This window comes from Cheilinus undulatus, linkage group 2, assembly GCF_018320785.1.
Source record: "Cheilinus undulatus linkage group 2, ASM1832078v1, whole genome shotgun sequence".
NCBI lineage: Eukaryota > Metazoa > Chordata > Actinopteri > Labriformes > Labridae > Cheilinus > Cheilinus undulatus.
The window spans coordinates 47,541,052-47,564,623 of record NC_054866.1 but is presented as its reverse complement, the minus strand read 5'-3'; the positions used below and the strand labels follow the sequence as shown (position 1 = coordinate 47,564,623).

The 23,572-nt window shown below is 41.0% G+C and overlaps 3 protein-coding genes across 3 annotated transcripts; 1 reads left to right on the top strand and 2 right to left on the bottom strand.

Annotated features, from left to right (window-relative positions):
- Positions 1 to 774: 774 nt before the first annotated feature.
- foxa3 (forkhead box A3) lies at positions 775 to 5,098 on the bottom strand. Its single transcript, XM_041800074.1, has 2 exons — positions 4,653 to 5,098; positions 775 to 3,384 (listed from the first exon to the last, which is right to left on the bottom strand). The coding sequence occupies exons 1-2, from the start codon at positions 4,722 to 4,724 to the stop codon at positions 2,053 to 2,055; spliced, it is 1,404 nt and encodes a 467-aa protein (XP_041656008.1). The 5' UTR covers positions 4,725 to 5,098; the 3' UTR covers positions 775 to 2,052.
- A 5,082-nt stretch (positions 5,099 to 10,180) lies between these two features.
- irf2bp1 (interferon regulatory factor 2 binding protein 1) lies at positions 10,181 to 18,332 on the bottom strand. The gene is made up of 3 exons (XM_041801566.1): positions 17,017 to 18,332; positions 15,543 to 15,925; positions 10,181 to 14,671 (listed from the first exon to the last, which is right to left on the bottom strand). The coding sequence occupies exons 1-2, from the start codon at positions 18,030 to 18,032 to the stop codon at positions 15,583 to 15,585; spliced, it is 1,359 nt and encodes a 452-aa protein (XP_041657500.1). The 5' UTR covers positions 18,033 to 18,332; the 3' UTR covers positions 10,181 to 14,671; positions 15,543 to 15,582.
- Positions 18,333 to 18,431: 99 nt separating this feature from the next.
- On the top strand, positions 18,432 to 22,564 carry polr1g (RNA polymerase I subunit G). Its single transcript, XM_041801578.1, has 3 exons — positions 18,432 to 18,650; positions 19,070 to 19,214; positions 21,234 to 22,564. The coding sequence occupies exons 1-3, from the start codon at positions 18,566 to 18,568 to the stop codon at positions 22,027 to 22,029; spliced, it is 1,026 nt and encodes a 341-aa protein (XP_041657512.1). The 5' UTR covers positions 18,432 to 18,565; the 3' UTR covers positions 22,030 to 22,564.
- Positions 22,565 to 23,572: the final 1,008 nt, after the last annotated feature.

The following is a 23,572-nucleotide window of genomic DNA, read 5'->3' as shown; positions in this document are numbered from 1 at the left end:
ACTCCTACCACAGATGCAGTGTGAACTGCTCAATTAAAGTGAATGATTATTTTAATATCATTCTCAGTTAGATTTAAAAAATCCCCACAAAAATAAGGATGGAAGGATATGTTTTAATTTAATCTAAAAAGGGGCATTTGAATGTTTGCATGATGTGTATAGTATAATAACTCTTCTGCAAAAACATGCATGGAACGGGTGTTTTCATTTTAATTTTTTCACTCACGTTTAGACTGCACCTTCTGTGATTTGAAAATTGCATCAGGCCATATTGTGATTTTATCTAAATATCAATAAAATACCCGGCCTAGTGTGAACTACCTTTATTTACCAGCATCAAGTAAACTAGTGACAAAAACAGATTTAAAGTGGCAAAAATGGTCAGAAAAAGTGTGCTGCATTGATGAAGACTAGCACCAATGCTCCTAATCCAACACACACATATATTGTTACTATTAATCACAGCTGGGGCGTTGTAATGTGTAAAGCATAACATCTCTTCTGTAAAGAATATGCATTAAACCGGTATTCTGACTCATATTTCAGGTTGAAGAAATATCGCACCCTCTGGATTTGAAAATTGCATCAGGATATACTGAGATTTAATCTAAATTTCAATTAACTGCCAGTCCTAGTGTGAACTGCATTTATATATCAGTATCAGTATGGGCTGAGATGAATTTTTTTGCATATTGGATATTGGCAGAAATCCAACATCTACTGAAAACAGACACTTCCTGCATTGAAAAAGAAGCACAGATGCACCGTTTCTCCCCACATTTTTGCCTTTTTAATAAGAAAAATGAAACATGGATCATCTGAATCACATTGAAACCAACAAAACAACAAAACAATATATTATATCAGCACACTTTGAATGTTTGAAAAGCTTAAATAAAACTCATTTCTTCTCCACAGAGGACGTCTTGTGACCTGAAACTTCTGCGTCCTCTCTGTGACAGAAAATCCTTCAATAGATTCATTGATCTCTGATCAGATCAGCAGTCTTTGAAGAAAAGGCACTTTAGTTTTGGACAGCGGCGGGTTATTTAACCCTCTGACATTGTTCCACTGATCTCATTGAGCTGAAGCATTGACAGCGGGAGGGGGAAGGTCCTAAGTATTGTTGTAACACACACTATCAGCCCACCTGGCCAATGGGAGCTCCATAGTGCAAAGTACTGTATGTAAATCTCCCATAGTGCATCTCTCCTCCCCTCCACTGTTTTAGTAACTGACTGAACTCCCCCGTGCTCCTCACCCGCTCTGCTTTTCCACATGTGGCAGAGTCAGGAGCGCCTCATGCCCTCGTATTAAAGGTAACAACAGGAAATGTTTGTAGGAATAAAATACAGAAACACAACATGTTTTTTTTTTTAGGTTTTACCACAGTTTCTTCACCTCTTTCCTTCTGGCTGCAAAACATTTTCTAAACTTCTCTGAGCTCCAGAATGAAATAAAAGCATCTGTTTCTTCATATCAACCAAAATAACAAACATTTTATTTTGAAAGTACGGACTCCATGAGCTGTATTTACACTGACGGACTCTGACTGTGAAATGACTGTAACACGAACAGTAACACCTGCCTGCAGCAGTAACCTGAAACTCAATCTAAAAAATAAACTCACATTGGGGTTGTAACTCATCCACAAAGCTATACAAGATATATTAAAATTTATTCCCTTCATAAATAAATGCAAATATCCTTTTACCCCCACATTACCTCTATTTACATTTGTACAGAGCTGATTTCAGCAGCAGAGCTCCTGTCACCATCGTCATCCAGCTTCACTTTTCTGTAACCAAGCAGCCTCCACGTTTGTCAGAGACGCTCAAGGGAAATCAAACTGTCCTTTTGCCTCAAACACGGCAGCCATTTTAGATGTGAGTCCCTTCAGAGGCTGTTGGATGAGAGCCAAAGAGAGAAAGAGAGAGAGAGAGAGAGAGAGAGAGAGAGAGAGAGAGAGAGAGAGAGAGAGAGAGCTCTGGTGTCCATTTTAGACAGAAAGAGAAGCCTCCATCTTGGCTCCACTGACAGTGTTTGTCCACATTAGGAGGCGTTGAGGACTGAGCGGCTGTACAGAGTTTGGTAGTAAGCACCTGAGTCCATGGAGGCGGGCCCCGGGCTGTCGTAGATCTGCTTGGCTCCTACAGGAGAGCCTCCAGCATAGCTGTTGTAGGCCATGACCTGGTCCTGGTAGGACTTGAGGTCCATCTTCTGCTCGTTGGACATGAGGTTGGTGATGGAGAACGGGTGGTTGAAGTTGTAGTGGGGGTCTAAGGACTTGAGGGCGTCGCTCTGTAGGTCCATGTGCTGCTGCATGGCGTTGGGCAGGAGGTGGGTGCCCCCCACTAAAGACTGAGGGTGAAGGAGCGGGTTGGAGGAAGAGGAGGCTGACAGGGACAGGGAGGATGGAGGGATGGAGGAAGAGGAGGAGGAGGAGGTTGGCAGGGAGATGGGCGGGCTGTGGAGGTGCGAGGAGGACAGCGGGGGGCAGTCCAGAGGAACCAGGGAGTTTCGTTGGTGCGGCTGGTCGTCTGAGGAGCCCGGGTGGGAGCTGTCTGAGTGGGCAGAGTCAGCTCCTTCGGATCCTCCTGTGGGGCTGTGGTCCTCCACCAGGTGGTCTCCGCTGTGACCTCCTTTCCCTGACCCTCCCTCCTGGTTCTTGGCGGCCTTCTTAGCCATCTTGTCCTCGATCTTGAAGCGTTTCTGGCGCCGCAGGTAGCAGCCGTTCTCGAACATGTTCCCTGACTGTGGGTGCAGAGTCCAGTACGAACCTTTGCCCGGCTTGTCTGGCGAGCGAGCTACCTTCACGAAGCAGTCGTTGAAGGAGAGTGAGTGGCGGATGGAGTTCTGCCAGCGCTGCTGGTTCTCGCGATAGTAGGGGAACAGGTCCATGATCCACTGGTAGATCTCGTTGAGGGTCAGCATCTTGCTGCCGCTCTGCTGGATCGCCATGGTGATGAGGGAGATGTAGGAGTAAGGTGGCTTGGCGTGGGTCAGGGAGCGCCGGTACGGCTTTGGTGGGATCTCCTTAGGCCCAGCCCGGCTCAGGGTGGGGGTGGACGGGTACCCCAGCTGGCTCATGGACTGGCCCATGTTCTGGTAGTGGGACAGGGAGCTCAGGGAGCCTGGGGCCGCAGGGCCCAGCTGTGTCAGAGAGCTGGAGCTGAGGGATGAAGCCACCGGGGAGAGGGACATGTGAGTGGCCCCTGAACCCATGGAAGCAAGCGGGGAGCTGCTGAGGGTGGAGCTCGGGTAGGCCATGTTCATGGCGGCGGGGTTGGCGGTGGCCGGGTTCAGGTTGATGTAGCTGTTGATGGTTCCCATGGAGCCCATCGAACCCAGAGCAGAGTTCATGGTGCTGGGAGAAGAATACATCTGCAGACACAAACAAACACAGGAGGTTAGTTACAGGGAAAGAAAGCAGAGGCAACAGTTAGAGAGAAATGATCAAATATAAGGTAGAATTTCTTAACTTCACATTTTTGCTCGTTTTTAAATAATTTTTACTTGAATTAAAAGTTAAAATAGAAACTGCTGAAGTTTGAGTCCCTGTTGAAAAAGCTGCTCTTTATCAATGCACAATGAAGCTCTCAGTGCGCGCGGAGAGGACATGGATTTCACACAGCGATGTTAACCTGAAAATGCGTAAAAAGCGCGTCATGGTGCCTCTCAGCTCAGACAGCCTCCTCCGCTGCTGGCTGGAAAAAACAAGTTAAACAAATTCTCACCTCAAGATAAAGAATTTATTCAATTCTTCCCTCCCCTAATTTCTCTTAAATTGGTCAAATATGCTCAAATTCGTTTTAAATCCGGGCTCATAATTTCTCGGCGTTTCAAAATAAAAGCTTAAATGCATAAAAAAAGTTCTTAACCGTGGAGAGCAGACTCCTCGGCGTGTCGGGCCGCTGTCTGTTAAATATTATCTCCTTCTTTCTTCTTCGTTAATTTGATCAGGCTGATCTGAGGTGAGATGTGAGGCTGCTGATCAAATGAAGCCTAATTGAATTAGTGAGAATTAACTACATTTACACCTGAGCTGTCGCGACACTTCAGCAGCTGTGGAGACACAAAGGGAGGACCATCGAGATAAAAACGTGATAAACTTCATTAAACGTACCTTAAAACGTACAGTGATATCAGAGTATATTTAAAGCAGGCTGCAACATGCGTCAAAGAGGAATTTCATCAATAATTGGCATTGATGATTAACTTTTTCTGAGGCCTGATTTCCAAAGGCTTTGGAATAAATTTCAAATGCTTACAAAGATCCTACAGAAGAATTATTATTTAATATATTTCTAAGATTTTGTCTTTTAATAACATTTCTAATTCTGCTGTTAAAGTCAAAGTGCGCATCCATCCTTTTTGCTGCTGCGTAAAACCCAAATTTCCTTGGATGGACCTTGTATTCAACATTGATTTTCCTTTGGAGCAAGTGGTAAATAATTTCTAATATCCTCTAGAATCATGTTTTATTTTTTAAAGGATAGCGCTGTTTGTTTCCTGATGAAATGCGCGCTGATAAGAATTCACATGCGCCTGCTTTGACTCCAGGGGAAGCCCTGGGCCTTTTTGGAGACGACTTAATAAAACAGTTTTGGTCGTTTTTTTCTTGCCGTTCTGATGTGTGATCGTGTGTTTACCTCGCTGGCCTCGCTGTAGAAAGTATTCCACTCTGGTAGATCGTGGGCTTCCATTTTCACAGAGTTCAACATCCCCAACACAAGTCTTTGAAGGAGAAACTCTGATCTATCAACGAGCTTTTGGTTTGTTTATGTGTAAAAATAAATATGAAATCCTTGGCAAAGTTTGAAGTTGTCAGGTAAAGAAAATCCAAGAGAACAAAAGTGTCTCCTTTGCGTCGAAAAAGAAAATCTTTGCTGTGAAATCTGTCAGAAAAAGTGACGTGACGCTTTGCTCCTGAGGAAAAAATGAAGTCTTATTGGTCATCCATTGTTTGAGAAGTTGAATGTCGCCACAGATCAGCAGATGTTCACTTCTTCTTCTTCTTCTTCTTCTCGTGGCCCGTTTTTTTTTTTTTTTTTTTTTTTTTTTAAATTCTGCGCTCCGGCACCCTGCAGCAGGCGGAGGTGAGGCGCGCAGATCCAGCCCAGGACCTGGACGTCCTGCTCTTATAAGGTGCTCCCGGGGCCCGCCCCGCTCCGCACATTTGAATGTCGTGTTAGGATCCAGGAAGGGCCCCGCAAAAAGGCCGATGTGGCCCCCTGGCGTGCTGTTTATTGGCCCGGCGGCTGCTCCGGGGCCACCCGGACGAGGGACTGTCCCACAATCCTTCAGTGACAGACATGAGTGGATTTTTGTTTTTAGGTTTATCAGAGGGAGTTTCAATCTGGACACTTTAACAAACAGCAGATTATGAAGGAGTTTATTGTCCTTTATTAATAGAGCATGATCTTCATTTATTGTTTATTTTTCTTCATAAAAAATAATAGTTTTGAAATCTGTTTTTTAATCGTATCTTGATCAGATGTTCTGTAAAATCATCTAAATAAAGCTGCCTTTATTTTAGTGCGGGTGTGCTCCTGTCTGTGCGTAAACTGAGGGGTGTCAAAGTCGTTAATTCCCTTGGCTATCACTTCTCTGGGCCCTTAACCCTTTAACACATTCTCTGAGGGTCTGTAACCGCCAAACTTGCTCCAGATTCTGGGTTTGATAGTCAAATATTCCCCCGATTTAAAAAAAGATAAAATCCGTTAAGAGGAATATTTGACTATGAAAAGATTGGAGATCTTAATCACCAGCAGACACACCCAGAGTGAAGTAAAGCCCCCCCCCACCCACCCACACACACACACACAGACAGATGAATTAAATCGGATTTTTCTTCATGTGTGAATCTTTGTGCGCTGATATGCAACAAATAAATGAGGACATGCAACTCTCCTTTACGCGAGGGAGAGTTTTATTCGTGCGTAAAGTGTGCGTAATGAAAGACCTGCTGTTTTCTTTACATTTCTGTTTTTTTTAATGTGCGCAATCTGTGCGTAAATTTGGCACAGTGAAGTCTGAGAGGCCTTCCTCCCTGAGAACATCTTTGAGATCTTTTCTCCTCTCTCTCTCTCTGAGGCCTCTGCGACCTGCCGCCACTCACAATTACAATAACTAATGTCAGCCTGGTGTAATGCACAGGGCCGGACCGCTGTGTTGGGGAATACACATCTGCCCGGGTGCAGACGGAGGCCTGTGAATGTCAATGCCTCTACTAATGGCCAGTCAATGGACATGTAATTGATGCGCAGGCAGGAGGTCGACGGGATTAGACTGTGAGAAAAGATCCAGGAATCAGAAATAACAGGAAGGGCAGATACAGCAGACTTATGAGCACATGTGATGGGCACACTTGGACCACAGTGACATGCCTGGCAGATGTGTGGCCTCCAGCTGACGTCTTTGTTACTTTTACAACTTCATTTGCGTCGTTTTATTAATTTTTTTTTTCTTTAGCAGCTAATTTCTGACAAGTCTATGCGCATTTTCCACATTATTATTTATGATCTGTTGTATTCTTGTATTCATTTTCAGCCACACTGTCCACAGGCCCTCCTCTGTGACGATGGCCTGTTTGGGAAAAGCCGTCAGGTCGATTAGGATAATCTCACACCTCCCTGAGTGTAATGATGTAATTAAGGCTGGAAGAGATGAGCTTTTTCATTTGCGCAGTGATAAACTCTGAGATAAGAAACTCTGAGTTTAAACTTGTGATCAAACAGACAAATCAAACCAATGTTAAGGAGCTTCAGTTTCTCATGAGCTAAGATGTTTATAAAACCCATGGAGACAGATGGAATGGTGGATTTTGGTCCAAGTGCGCATCGTGCAGTATTTTGTTGGTGATGTGGTCCAGAATTCTACCTCAGACAAAAAGACAAGGAACCAAAGGAGAGTTTTACATCTACAAATCAATGAAAGAAGGAATCATTAAAAAAAAACAATCTCATCACTGCCAATCACAGATCAGAGTCTAATTATGGTGGGAGTATAAATGTCTTTGTTTGTGGCATTAGTGTAGTGAGGATCAATCATATTTCTGATCAAAGATATTCTACTGGAGTAAAGCGGGCCTATCAGACCTCCAACTAACCCATTAAAGTCTGCTGTATCATATTTGATACATGCTTTTACAATACCTCTATCTAATCAATATGATCAATAAATTAATTTAAAAATTCTGAATAAAATCTGATAAATGATAAAAATGCCCTCAAGTAGATTATCAGTTACAAAAACACCTGACGAATCAGATGAGATACAAAAATGATATATGTTACATTTTATGGAAATTTGGATTTTTTTTTATTTCAGTAGGAAGTGAAATAAACATTTCAGTTCCAAAAAATGAGAATTTTCTGCCTGTAATTTGTGTATTCAGGCTTTAAAGGGTTAAATTAACCTTGGTGAAATGTAATAGTGTAGATATTCATTTAGAACCTTTTATTATTTTATTGAAATTAAAGTATAGTTTAACCATCAGCAGCATTTCTTGTTATAGTAGTTTGGAATAATGTGCAATAATGTTTGAATTATAACAACAAAACATACTGAACCATTTTGCTTAGGCAGCATATTCCATTATTCCATCTTTTAATATTTAACTAAACATTGTGATGTGTAACAACATGCTGTTCTTTTCTCATTAATAATAAAATAAACGTCTTGTTGGAAATAAAATCTTGTTAACTAAAATAAGGCATTTTGAAAGAAGATTGTGTACTTTCAAGCATGATACATAGAGCACCTCTAAATATCTGATCTTATTACCCCTTGACTTCTTCTTCACCGTCTTGCATTTTGCTGCTTTCAAGTGCCAGTGGGAAATCTGAGATTCTGTATTTGCAGCACAGTTTTGCTCTTTTCTTCAAAGGTAAGAGAGTACCGTAAAACTTGTAATAGAAGCCAGTCACAATTTAAAGCCCATTCCTTTTTGGTGTTGCTGCACATTTTGACAAATTACGGCAGATTTCAGTTAGATGATAGAAAGAAACTTTATTAATCCAGAGGGTGAAGCTTCCTGGAGCCCAGAGTCATGGAGGTGAGCAAAGACGTGGCCCATCCTACATCTAAGCTACTTTTATTTTACATCTAAATACCCAACATTACTTATTAAAGCAACAAAAATGCACTTAAAAAAAAAAGAGTGTGATTAGAGATTAGATTAGGGTAATTATAATAATCATACTTTTAAAAAGTTAGATGTTCTTTCTGACAGTCTCATTGTCTTTGTTGTGAACCTGTTTTGTATGAAAATAAGTGAAGGCCTGTCACATATATATCCAGAATAAAGGCAGGGTAATTTTATAGTAAATAAAAGCAGGGGCTCTTAACTGAAGTTGAATGGTAAATTGATGCTCTGATTGCTGGTTTTATTGCCTGTAATCCACGGATGGATGCGGATTTGTTCCACACTCCGGTCTGAGCTCTGTATTTTCAGCCTTAAGCTTCAACCCTCCTCTACAATAATCATCTTTTATTATGTTGTTGTAATTGTCCTTTAACGTCCCATTTCTCCCCAACTCACATTTAGCCACATCCTCTCTCTGCGGGCTGTTTCTCATGCCAATAGGCCTGCATCGTCCATTAACACCTCTATAATTGGTTTAACAAAAGCTGTAATGAGCTGACACTAATGGAGGAAACGGCGCATCGGCCTGCCAGCAGCACGACGGGAACTTAACTCCCCCTCCCCTCTTTTTATTCACGTTAAAACGAGCAGCGTCATTCATGAGACTCACTGCGTCATTTTACCTGGAACTTCATCCACAGGCCGTTCACCCTCTCAGTCAGGCTCACGCGACGTTGACGAGCTTTTCATTTCCCTGGTAAAAACTTTATTTAAACACCGTTCCCTCTCTCTGTTTACACCTTTTTTTTTCATGAGAACTTTCGAGGAATGGCCGAGCTCTACAGGCCGTGATGTTCACCTCCATCTGATAAGAGACAAACATTCTCTTTTCCCAGCAGTCACAAAAAGATGAAGGTCAGCAGAGCAGCAGCGCCACCCTGTGGACACCACGAAGCACACAATAGTTCCAACAGATGGGGCGACGTTAAAGTTCATTTCACTGAATAAAGTTCAGACCGGACTCCGCAGGTCACATCAGACCCTGTTGATGTGCTACAGCCCCCTGAACTACAACAATAACTTCACAGCAGCTAATATCACACCAGCTTTTTGAAATCTTCAATATTTCCTCCTGTCTGGATTAATCCAGACAGGAGGAAATAAGGTGATGTTATTGTTTACTGGCAGGGGCTCCTTTAGCATAAATTACTGCATCAATGCAGTCATGCATGGAGCCAATCAGTCCGTGGCACTTCTGGGGTGTAATGAAGCCCAGGTTGCTCTGATAGCAGCCTTCAGCTCGTCTGCATTGCTGAGACTTGTGTCTCTCATCTTCCCTTTTGAAAATACTCCAGAGATTCTCTACGGGGTTCAGGTCGGACCAGTGGGCTGGCCGATCAAGCCCAGGAACACCATGGTCAGCAAACCAGTTTCTGGTGGTTTTGGCTTCACTCTAGTCAGTTGCCAATCCTGCTGGAAAATGAAGTCAGAATCTCTGTAAAGCTTCTCAGCAGATGGAAGCATGATGGTCTCTAAAATATCCTGGTCGGCGGCTGACAGTGATGACTCTGGACTTGATAAACACCAGTGGATCAACAGCAGCAGATGACATGACATTTCTGCATTATAAATCCTTTTTCAGTGGACTGATTTTTATATTCTGAGACACAGGACTTTTAATTTTCCATAGTAGAAATCATAAAGATTAAGTACAAAAGACTGGAAATATTTCATGTTGTGTGTAATAAATCTAGACTGTGCTGCGTTCTTGAGAGGGAGATGCTTTTCTGCAGTGAAGCGTCTCTAGTTCATAAAATTTAAATAAATACATAAATATAAAATAAATAAATTCCACACTGAGAGTATACTCAGCTGGTCAGAAATAATCATGACTGCTGAAATTATGGCACTCTGGATTTTAAGCAACATTCAGTTTCAGTCAGGTTTGTTTAAACTCCAACTTTATATTTAAACTAAGAAATTATTGAAACTTTGGGTCTTGATTATTTTAGCTTTGAGTTTTTTCCCCTGATGTACAGCATCCTAAACATGATTAAATATAGGAAATAAAATTCAAGAAGAGACAAACAGTTACAAGTTTCCATCCCATTTTATTCCTGGTTTCTATTTTGTACATGAAGCTGCAATAAAACCAACAAGTCTAAAAACAGACACATGAATGAAGGAAAACTCAGCGCGATGCAGGGAGAGCGCGTATCAAACAATGAACGGAAAGCCGACTTTACAAAAGCTTGAGATAAAAGCAAAGCCGTCTGATGGCGACAGAAGGGAAACAGATTCAGGTTAATCATTGACTGAACAATAAAAAAGCCATTGCACTCCTACTTCCCCTGAGGTTCCCAGACACACAAACAGACGGTAAACATTTGAAAAAGGCACTTAACAAGGGATTGCATGATGTATCAGTGCATATTCAACTCAAATTCCACTTCTTCGAGGAGATTTCTTTATAACAGACCTGATCTGAGGGATGTTCTTCATATAGAGAAGCTAAATACGATAGACTTTTATAAGCAACATCCCAGAAGTACAGTAGACCGCGTGGGCCTGTTTCCTGTAACTGTTTAATGAAGAAAGCCAGTTTAGACCTGGCCAAGAAATATAGCAATATATATTTTTAATAAAACATTTACATCCAGAAACATCAGTTGGGCATAAATTTACCTTTGGTTTGTCTGTGCATCTGTACTGAGGAGTACAAACTGCACATAAAGGAAGAATCCACCCAAAAATCAAGACCTGAATATGTGTGTATTAAAATGTTGAACTTCAGTCTTAGCTTGAAATTCACTCCTTTGCTTCCCATCACTGGAATCATCTCACATAGCACACCTGTTCATTTCAATCCTAGGACCTCGCTTAAATTTAGTTGTAGGTTTTTGAAATGTCTGTCCTCATCTTTGTGGTCATTATACCATATTTACATTTGTGTATGTAAAAAGAGTGATTTTTTTTTTACATTAAATAATGTTTTTCTTTTTTAAAAGTCCTGCTCACTCAATACGTTTACATTTATAGAAAACCAAGCTATGGTTAGAGCTTGATCATACATTTTAACTGGACTACTGTACTTGTCCCTGCACACATGCACAATTGGAAAATGAATTATTGACACTAGCATGTCTGCCTCTGCTACAAAGATGGAGATACTGCCTTTTTCAGCTAAGATGGACCTTCTTCCTTTTGACAATTCTAACAAGATAGCATGCGGCAAGCATGTAAAAATATGGAAAAACTTCAAAGCTCTGCACATTTCAGACATACTGCTTAACTTTTTGTTTTTACAAATGAAACAGATGCCATACTGCTTTCCTTTGGTGATATTTGAAGGCAGGCAACAGAGTTCCTGCTATGTTTAGACTTGGGGCTGAACTGAATATTGTTTTTCAACAATGGTGGCGATGTGTGCAGTAGTCACATGGCAGCCTGTGTGTCTCCTGCATGCTAATGGTGAGGCTTACACCTGATGACGCTTGAAGTAAACCTTCACTTACACGAGTCCAATCCTAGGTGAGGGGATTCTCGCTCTATGCAGTGCCCTGTCCTGGTGCTCACTGATATATGCTTTGTTTACAGCATGGACATACTATTGTTTACTTTTCAGCTGCAGCTCTGCACTACAGTGTGGGAGAATCTCTGCTAAACAAAGTGAGCTTTTGTTAAATCATCAGTCACACTAATGATCATGAGGACTAAACGTTACACTGAATCTACGGTTACACAATAATGAGTTTATCTATAAAGTTTATTAAGAAACGAGTCTCTCTGTCCACCTGCTCTATCTCTCCTCTTTGTGCAAGTGTCAGAGCTGCTGTCAGAGGGCTGACCCACTGTATATCTGAAATCTACAAGAGGACTTAGAAGATCCAGGTACAAAAAATATATAATATTTGGGTTCAAATTATTATACATAAAAGGAAATACATTGATCTTGATTAGTTTCCTTTTTAATTAAAAGAAATGCGAATAAATTTTGCAATGTAAATTTTTCCAATATCATTTAGCCCTATGTAGCATTTCTTCTGAACAATTTGGGAAAATAATATAATTGCAATTGTTTCTTTCATTCATTTTTTTTCCTAGGGTTACTCATCTTATGTATTTTTCGACAAAACACAGCAATAAATCCTGCTGTTATGACAAACACAGATAAGACAGATTAAACAAGGGCTGAACGGTTCTGAAAAATATTTTACTGGGATTATTTTGATTCACATTGGATGGATTTTAATATTTGTAATTATCACTATCAAGGTGGTCATCATTTCCTTGCCATTCTCCTTTTGATTGAGAAAAACACGCAAAAACAAGTAAAGCAGGATTTTCTGCAAACTATTCTTAGAAATTGAAACTTGAATGTTTGCACAGTATGTAGAGCATAACATCTGCTGCAACATATGTATCTAACTGATATTCTGGCACACATTTCAGGTTAAACAAATATTGCACCTTCTGTGATTTAGAAGTTGCAGTAGGCCTTAATGCAATTTAAACTAGATTTTGATTAATTGCCCAGCCCGACTTGGTGTTTGTTCTTTTAAACTTCTCAAACCCTCTTGAGGACTGTGGAGCATGTGCAGAACACCTTGTCTGATTTGGGTCCAAATGAGGTGTATTCATGTAAAGTCAATCCATCTCCGTCTCTTGAAGTGTTAGCCTGACTTTGAGAAATTTAAACTAGTTCTATTTTAATAAGGCTAACATGCTTACATGCATTCTTAAGCCCAGTTTTAGACTAACGCAATAACTTGACTTCTAACTTCATGTAAACGTACTGACAGACAAAGGAAGTATGTGGAGCCTCTCTGGATGATGTGCAGTTAAAGATAACTACAGATAATAAATAGAGAGCAAATCTTAGAAGCAATGACACTGATTTATCTACCAAACTAATTTCACTGCAGCGTTGGTGATTTCAGAGCTGCTATCAACCTTTCCAAGGTGTCACTTAAAAAGGAGCTTGCTCCAATTTAGGAAATCTAATCTGTAAACGCTAAACTTTTCAGGATGACAGGTGAACATTTCTGCTTTTGAGTGGATTCTCACTTTAGAAAACAAAGGGTTAAGAAATGATACACAAATGCTTTTAATTACATTTTCCAAATTGTTGCATATACTATGACGAAGGATTGCACGTACATACTATAATAGATCTATAGAGTATATAACATTTAACATTCTAGTATAAAATATAGTCCTAGGCCTATCATAGATATCTTTTCATATACATTCGTGGTAAAGCGTAGGCTGGGCTGGATCTTGTATGAAAGCAACATTTAAATACAGTTAAACACAGAGAGTCTGTGGCTGGTTGACAGATTCACTGAATGATTTTTTTTCTCTGAGTCAAAGCCAGCTTCGTGTGAAGCTATCAAGAACAAAAAAAACAAGGACACACAGAGAAATGTCACCACTGGCATTAAGTCCACATCTCCTGTTGGTTTTGCCTGCTCTGGTGTTTCAGTAAAGTTTGAACCAATGTCATGAAAAAAAATCAGATGTGTACCAGGACACAGATTCAGTCAGGAACAACAAAAACATGTCTTGGAAATTTCAGGTACACGCTGTCGTTATAAGTCGACATTTTCTGTCAGTTGTAAATATAAATTTGATTTTTAAAGCAGAAATTTAATTTGGCATTCTGTCAGATGGTTGACTACCAAATCTTTCATTTCAGACCAGGCTGGGTTTAATCATGAACAGTGGGATATCTGACCTCTGTGTGCAGCCAACCGTGGCTATGGTTTCATATTTTAAACTTGTTGGAGGTTTTAAAACAAACTCTTGTGCTTTCTGGTGCTGACACAACATCAACGATACAGTGAAAATCAACGCTGGACTGTGGCTACTTTCTGAGAGTTCAGATCATTTAAAAGAATTCTGCTAACACGCTAACACTGGCAGATATGTAAACTTCCCAAAGCAAGAAAGGCCCATTTTCTGTGAATACACTGGTGACCATACAGAGACATTTCAGTGGCACTGGTGGTATCTTAAGGTGCATGTTCAAGTTGCCATGTGACTGATATTTCATTAGTATTTAATAGTGGTGTCATTTTTGTACACAGAAAAGTAGAACTGTAACTCCAAGGAAAGTTTTCTTTACTTTAGCAGATTTATTTCCAGCTACACACAGTAGCCAGCTTGTTGAGCTCATTTTGGGGCTTATCAGTTGTTCAACTGTACAGAACTTCACAAAAAGTAGCCACAGTTCAGCTGTTAAGTGATTGTCAATCTCTGACTGTGGCGTTATTTTACAAAAAACTCTGCTTGTTGCTGGAGCATGAGAGGAAATGTGGTTTGATTAATGGATAAGTTATCACATTCATAATACATATAAAAACTTTTGCAGAGTAAAGAAAAGAATAGATGACGTGTGAAGGCAGTCTTTGCAACATTAGTCAAATATCTGGTGAGGTCTGATTATGTTACTGAGATTGGGCGCTGTGAGTAAAGACCTGTGTAATGGAGGTTTTCTGAGCTGTGTATCACTTTGTCGCTTCTCTTCTGGATCTCGCCGCAGTCCAGTGCAGATGTCTCCTTCTGATGTGTGACACGACTCTGTTGACACAATGCAGGAGAAATAAAAACAATATTACACAGAAGAACCTTAATATCAACTCTATGTTGCATGGATGAATCAAATCCTCTGGAATTTTTTGTTACAATGATGAATATTATTCATCTTTTCAGTCACATTAAAGCAGCGTTTCTCTACCTTTTTCTGTAAAGGCACCAGAAAAAAAAATGTTGAAAAAAACCTTTAGTCACTCTAGTCAAAAAATAATAAAGAAAATCAACAAATTACATCCCTAAGACTGCCAAGGGATCTATGTAATAATGGAATTAATATTATAATCTCTAAAGCTCCCTCTTAAAGCTATTTAAATGCCTTGGGTGTCAAGCATTGTGGCCATGTAGACCTTAATAACACACTTTTGATGAATTTCTCACTCCTTTAATACTTGCCTAACTGAAAATAACTGCATTACCTCTACAATGATGCGATTTTATGGGCATATTAAGCAATGTTGATTATGTATGTAGGGATATCTGATAATTTGTATCTTCATGAAAATTGTTAGTTATATATAAAGCATTTTGAGGGCACCCCTGAGGGTACCACAGGCTGCCGCAGCACCCCTGTTGAAAAAGGCTGCATTAAAGTATCCTTCCTGCTGCTCTATATTTCATCCATCTACCTGATTCTTTCTTCATATTTGCTCTACTGATGATCGTAAGATTTTAAAGAATAAAGATCTCAAAACAGAATCTTCATACAATATTAGAAATGCCTACTCCATTAAAATTAACAATGGTTACGGCATCACTTGAAGATGGAGTAAACTAAAGTGTTTTCTTTAAAAATGATCCTTATCTTAAAGGCTGTCAGACTTTAGTTTTCCTGGTTCAGAAATGACTGTAGACCTGCCTGTTGCTGTGTTGGGTCCTGGTTTCCATAAAAATCCTCATCACGTTTCTCTCTCTTTCTTGACAGTGACATCTCCACTCGACGATCCGCCTCCACCTGCAGGTCCAGTCCCGGCCCCTGAAGCAGATGCTCCTGCAGCTCCAGGTCCAGGTCCAGGTCCGGGTCCAGGTCCAGGCCCGCTCCCAGCTCCAGATGCAGATGCAGGAGCTGGTGCAGCACCTGCCCCACCTGTGCCCAATATGGTAGAGACCTCACCCTGCATGAAGGCCCAAGGGGGACTGTTGGGAGAGTTATCCAACGGACAGCGCTCTCCGCTGGGGCAGTACACCTCGCCATCTCCCCGCCGGCTCTGGATGTACACTCTGGTGCAGGGGAAGCAGAACCTAAATGAGGTAAAGGAAGAGAAGAGAGCCGATTAAAGCAGATCACATTCTCTAAGATGTATTTAGGATTTCTGATCACAAACCACCAAAATTCAACCGACACGTTACAAAAACAGGGTTCCTGCACACTTTCAAATATCACCTTCAAGATTTCTGAAGACCTAAACGGAAAAAATCGAGACTGTTTTTTGTGCGGCAAATGATAAAACATGAAAGGCACTTAAGATTTTTGATACATCAGACCAGAGCTGAATTTTCTGATTGAATAAACTGTTTATGAAATTTTAAATGGTATAGGACAAAGATTTTTTTTGGTCATAAATGCCCAAATTTGATCCTTTTCAGACCATTTAATGCCTCTACTCTATGAATATACTACATTTTGATATTTATCATAACACATAAATATCAGGTTTTAAGTGGATTCCAAACAACACAAGAAGGAAGGATTAAAGTCAAATACATTTTGCCAGAAAATGAAGATTGGATGAGGACAGGTTTAATCAAGCATTCTAAAAATGTCATACCACTCACAAGAAAATATAAAACTTGTTCTGGTGTTAAATTTCAAAAGTCCAATTTAGACTTTTTAAGAATTTACAAAGATCAGCAGGAAACCTTAATAAGAGGCTCGGCCATACTCAAACCCCTCAAGAAGACTTACTGGTTAAATACAGGGCTGAACGATTTTAGAAAAAAATATAGTTTGCAATTTCTTTCCCCAATATTGCAATTTAATATGTAATTGCTTTTTTTAAGTTACCCATCTTAAGTATTTCTCAGCAAACACAAACAATAAATAATTCTATATTATAACAAACACAATAGTTGGTAGATTAAACTTAGGCTGAACATATTAGAAAAAAAATATATCTATTCTGCATCACGGAAAATTTGATTTGAATTGTTGTGTAGAAGGGAATTATGATTTCATGGCTCTTATTTTTAATAACACAAATCAATACAAATAAAAGTAAATCATGGTTTCTAGTAAACTATTCTAAAATGTTGGCACTTGAGTATTTGCATAAAGAAAATAACTTTCAACCTAAACCACTTGAAGAAGGAAAATAAACTGCAAATCTACAAACCTGTGCCCTGGCACTGATGGACATTGAACAAAGTGTGTGTCCTCGAGCCTCTCATGACACAAGGTGCAGGAAAGCGTGTTCCCCGTTGAATGGGTGTTGCTGGCAGATGCAGATCCCAGCTCTGAGGCACCACTGTGGGGTAATGCTGCAGCAGTGGTTGCTGCCTCTGCAGAGTTGCTGGATCCCAGGGGCTCACCTCCAGATCTGGCTGTGGGGGGGCGTGGCTGCCTGGCTGGAGAGGAGGCAGGTTTGGGGCTTGTCTGGCTGACACCTCCAGCCATAGACGAGGATGAAGAAGGCAGGCCCGAACTTTTGCTGGCGCTGCTTCCAGCCACAGCAGTGTGAACCTGCGACTGTATTTTAGGCTGGTTCTGGGATGAACTGAGCTCTCGCTCCAGCTCTGGAGTGATGAAGGGGGCTATCCCCATCCCTATACCCAACTGTCTACGGCTCATCTCTGCCAGCACAGGGGCAGGGAAGATCATAGGGTTACTCATGGGGGCTGTCCGGGCAGTCAGACCCGCAGGCATGCCTGCAAGAAGCCCATGAGGAATCCCTGCAATGCTTTGAGTCACTAGATTAGGAGGGATGGCAGCTCCTAGCATAGGTCTCCGGCTGCCGCTGGGACTCTGACGGTTCACTTCTGGAGGCGGCTGGCCGTCACGGTGCAGCCCATTCGGCGGCACACGTATCGTTGAGCCTGTACCTTCTCCTCTTCCTCCCCGCTCAAATCGGTCTGTGTGTGGCCTACCTCCGTCAGCAGCCCCCTCTCCTCGCCCAGATGTGCCGTGTTTATTTGGAGATGGACCAGGTGACCTGACGTTTCCATCCTGCATCCCGTGTGTCCGTTTTAACTGTCGGGCGCTCGCGATCAGGAATTCAATCTGGTTAGCTCCCTCGTAGTTCACGCAGCCACGGCAGACGACCTCGCTGAAGTCCCATACCACAGTCCACGGCATCTTTGGCAGGTCGCACAGATAGCACCATTGGCGCCTGGAGGAGGAGGGGGACGACATGTCTGGAAAACAAGCTACCCAACCTGAGCCAAGCGAGCCAGCTAGCTTGCTAACGTGCTAGCAGACGTTAGCTTCGTTAACCTATTTATCTTCGACAGGTGCACGCCCTCTCTTTGCTAACTACTTCCACGCTCAACGGACTTCGAACTGCTTGAGAATAAAGTTAAACATTCTAAATTTATTCAGCAAAGTCAAACTTTGGAGTAATTTCGCCTTTTCTTCCTTGTTTGTTTTGTTTGCCCACTTCGGCCTGCTCTTGGCGGCTGTTGTCAACTGCTTCCCCGACGGACGCTGAAACGTTACGTAATATGCGTGGTGCACTGTGGGTGTTTGAGTTTTCCGAACAGGTTCACTCAACTAAAAGCCACACGCCATGCCAAACTTTGGAACTACAACGAAAACTGACACGGAAGTGGAATAATTAAAGGTCACAGTTCATTTGGTGTCAACACATGTGCGTTCTACTTAGCCATGCGTTTGGAGAGCTAGAAAACTTTAAGTTTTAATTTTTAGGGTTATTTTCAAAGTTTAAAATGCCCAGAGACATTTCTTCCTCATCAAGCGAAGATGAAGCGGACGCTCATACCGCAAGTGTACCAGAACAGCAGAATGAAAACGGTAAGTTGCACAAAGCTAGTGTTTGGTTGATTTTCTTATCTTCATTTAATCGTTTTGACTCAGAAATACAATGCGAGCCAGCAATAATTCAGAATATAACAGACTGTGAGTGACTTAGCACCAGAGCCTCACGATTAACACTCCTGTTTTCACGGTTTGACTCTCAAAGCTTTACGTTGTTTTTATTGTATTTACCCCAGGTGTATATTTGTAACCTGTGAATATGCTCTGCATTCTTGTCATTCAGTCCTTATGCCAAGACAAGACAAGACATTTAAGCCACACAGTGAACGTTTGTCCAAACCTCAGTTTTGTGTCAAAACCTCAGCTCCTGTTTTTCGTCTCTTGACTATTTTTGTTCCCATTCCTCCGTGTTATTTCACTAATGAATGGATATGATAATTTGTTTATATCCACAGCTAAGAAGGCTTCCAGGTACCAGTGTCCAAGTGACTTTGTGTCTTTCAGCCATAAGCCCTGCAGCAGCACTCTGACAGAGAGTCTGAAGAACAACAATAATGAGCTGTGGCTCATCAAAGCTCCTGCAAACTTTAAATCAGAAAGGTTTGTCCAGTCTATTCTTTTGAGTTTCATGCAGTTATGATTGTGCACACATGAATGTGTTTTGTCAGTGTACTTATTAAGGGAATTTAATCAGGTGATTTCCAAACATTTAAGTTGGGAGAAAATTTGCTCAGTCTTTCAGTTTCATCAGCCTGATACTGGTATCAGCAGATATGAAAATTCCTGCTGATATTTGTACTCAATATATCAGCTGTACATTTCAGCAGAATATATTGATAAATTGGTGGAGCTTTAAACAGAATCAACAGACATACCTCAGCTGAAATTCATTACTTAATTGTCAACATTTCTAATTATTCTTTATATCACATTTTTAAGGTTATTTTTTTACAGGCTTTTTTTGTGTTTTGATGAAGAGAGATGGGAAATATGGAAGAGAGTGAGGAGAAGGCATGCACCAAACAGTGCAGAGACTGGGAATTGATGGGTGCCTGCTCTACCAATCGAGCCAAACCAGTGCAATATATCAACTTTTTAAAATATTTTTTATTACCATTTCAGCAAGCAATAAGCACTGTGCACTACAGAGATCTATTTTATCCACTTAAAAAGCAGATGAAGCTCTGTTTTACTGTCTGTAAAAACACACTTTGTTTGTGAAGTACATGTAATACCAAGCAGTACTTTCTTTTCAATTACTTAATACCTGTATTTGAAAAAGAATCTGTTTTTACAGGAAAGACTTGGTCTTCTTTACATTAAAATGCATGTATGTATCTTTTCCAGTATGGATGTTGGATAAAACTAATTATATTTAAGTAGCAGTGTGTGTTTGTGTACTGCAGTGCAGTATTTTGTATTTAAGGTTTTTCCTAATTTTTGCCCTCTAAATTAACATATTATTAATTACGAAACAAAATAAGGCATACAAATAAACTATGTTTTATTCCAGTACACAACCATAAACCACTACGAATTTAGTGTTCAGTTCCATGTAAAAATATCACCTTCTGACCAATGTCAGCATGTCCCAGCTACAGGTCATTAAAAATATCATGGCAGAGAGATTTGTACCAGAAAACAGTAAATTTAATCCCTAACTTTTGTCTCTGTGCTGGCACAGAGCCAGGCAGCTGCACTCTGATCAGAAACATTTTGTGAAATTTGAGAGGACTGCTTTTCTCCTGAGTGGGCGTGGCTTCAGCTCATTCAACCAACACGCCCACATCACTCTAGAGCAGATTTTACTACCTCAGTGTTCATGATTTTGAAGCTTATTTCATAAACTTAGAGATGATTTCATGACTCAGATTTGCCCTGGTAGTTTAACACAGTCATACAACAAACCTAAAGTAAAGATTTTTTTTTTATCATTATACAGGGACTTTAAATTAGATGATTTTTTTAACTTTCAAAATGTCATTAATACGCTGGTGAATGTGAGAAAAATCTTAGCAGGCAGGCAGACTATACAGCTCCTTCTGTTACAGAGGGCTGTAGAAACACAATAACAGTCTGACATTTGACCACTATAATGTTTAATCCTATTGCACCTTCAGACACGGAGCTTCTTTTCACCCAGACTGGAGTGGGGTCAGTCTGGAGCGCAGGACTTGATGAAGCGCTGTTCTGTCAAATGCTCAGTCATCATTTTGTGGCTGATGGGTTTATACCTAAAGTATGTATATATTAGCTTATTTTAGCCATCATAAACTACTACTGGTATCAGAACATGAAGAGCTGTGAAGGTGCAATCTTGAATATCATGAATAAGCCGTTGTATATTTCATCTAAAAATAAGGGATCATATCTTATAGCAGTTGTGCAGTTTTACCATAAACAGTCATTGCAGGATTAGCTCTTGCTGCAAAAGATCAAAGACAGGCTCAACTTGTATTTTCATCAGTGTGTTGAGGCCAGAAGGTGAAACTTGAGACGGCTCCATTTAGAAGCTCCAAAAAATCAAATGCAGTCACAGAAAAGTTGAAGCTGATTAAGTTTTCCCCTAAGTCCTTAGTGTTAGAGATGCCTAACCTTGTCTCTCATCTCTATATCCAGTTTTAGGAACATCAAGGTACCGCTGTCTGGTCTCCAGACTGTAAAGGTTCCTACACAGACTGGGAGCAGCCAGCAGATCTACAGCGTCCTGGCATCTTCACATGGAGTGTCAGAGCTCTGCTTGCTCACCAGCGATAAGCCGGGGTCAAATAACGTTGTCTTTGGCCCCACTTTCTCCGGCCTGCTGAATGTATGTGAGAGCTATGGTGACAGCAGCACCAACCAGACCCCTCAGGTCATCCCTGCCGCTCCTGCACCCTCCATCCCACCGGGGCTCAAACAGAGGTTCCACCCTTTTGGCAGTAAGACCCCTACGCTGACCTCAGTGGCAGAGAGCGAGGCGGATGGAGCCGTGTTAGGGCCCTCGTCTACAACGCTGCGCCCCCTTGTGGTCAAACGATTCGTTGAGGAAACATGGCAGGAGGAACAGGGGGAAGAAGGGAGGAAGAAGAAGAAGAAAAAGAAAGAAAAGAGTGTAAAGACAGAGTGCTTAGAAGTGTATTTGGAGGATCAGGTGAGGGTGAAGGTGGAGCCTGTGACTGAAATTCAGGAGGAAGTGATGATGGAGCTCCCGACAGAGGAGGGTGATGTGGTGGGGGAGAAAAGGAAGAAGAAGAGGAAAAAGAAGGACAGGGAGCGAGAGGAAGTGGAGGAGGGCATAGAGCCCAGTGTGAGGGTGAAAGTGGAACCAGAAAGAGTGAAAACTGAGCCCATAGACATTCTGTATGGAGATGTAATGGAGGAGTCGGGGAGGAAGAAGAAAAAGAAGAAGAAAAACAGAACTGATGATGACTGATCTGTTGTCACTGTGGTGTAAGCTGTTTGGTTTTGTTAATTTTGACCTCCTGAACCCATCACTGAGCCGGTATTTTTCTAATAAACTCCAGATTATTGATCTGTTTCACAATGTTTGGCTCGGTTTGGCAGGATATTGCATTCAGAGAGCAGCAAACATCAGAAATCAATTCAATAGTGACATGAAAATAAAGTCTTATGGCGAATCTTCTTGTCATTTTGAGGTTTTCTGCACAAAGAATGTGAACAACCACAGGCGTCAGCAAGCACATTGACATTTCCTTCCAGTATGTTTGAAGTTCACAGGAAGTTTCCTCTCTACATTGTACTGATCTATTTGTGTACATATTTCCACTTCAGGCTGGTACACTGCTGGTTTGTAGCAGGTTAAAAAACAGGAAGAAGAGTGATTCATCATAAAGTAATCTTTTTTTAATAAAAGATCTGAGTCATGTGTTGGATGAATGATTTGTGTGCAGAAAACCACATGCTATAAAATAAACTCCAAAATTGATGAAATGAAGTAAAATGAAAAACGTGTTTATGTTTTTGCCCTGCAGTTGATCCCGTGTTCCAGTACAGTTCAACATTTTCCTCTCGTGCCTTGTTAGAGCGGTGATTTCATCCTCTAAGAATGAGACTTGAACTCATGTTGGAGGCTTGAAACTGTGCAGAGAGAAAGGGAACAACATGCGCTCCCAAAACTCTTCTTAAAATTGGGGCTTTCAGCATTAATGCAATGATTGAAACACAATTAAGGTTAACTATTAGTGCATTTATTAAAAAAAAAAACAAAAAACAATAATGCCTGCTCTGTTATTGCTTTCTACACATTTTGTTCAAGCCACTGCAACATCTATTTGCAGGCCTGGCTGCCAGTGAGAATTTGGAAAAAGAAAAAGTGTTTTCTTTTTGTCTTTATGTTTCACAAAATGACAACGGGGGGGGGGGCCAGTGAGGGTTCTCATGCAGTCCTTGTTGATCGCGGACCTGCTACTTTTCGTAAACGACACAACAAATATCCAGCCTCAACCCATGGTGGCAACTTTGGTGGTAATTGGTGCTTCTTGCAGAGTGAGGTAGATGAATCTCCTCAAAAACTGCTGCCCTTGAAATACACTATATGAACAAAAGCATTGCACCAACAAGGACTGCAATGAGGTTGTACTAAAATTCCTGTACTTTAATATGGCCCCCCTTTTGTAGCCAACAGCTTCCACTTTTCTTTGATAGTTTTCAATGAGATTCTGGAGTGTTTCTGTGGGAATTTGTGCCCATTTATTCTGTACAGCATTTATGAGGTCAGGCTCACAATCTCCGTTCCAGTTCATCCCAAATGTCTTGATGGGGTTGAGGTCAAGGCTCTGTGCTGTCCAGTCACGTTCTTCCACACCAAACTCCTCAAACCATGTCTTTATAGTCATTTCTTTACCATGTTTGAATAAAAAAGGGCCTTTCTCAAATTGTTGCCACAAAGTTGGAAGCATAGCATTGTCTAAAATGTCTTGGTATGCTGAAGCATTAAGATTGGCTTTCACTGGAGG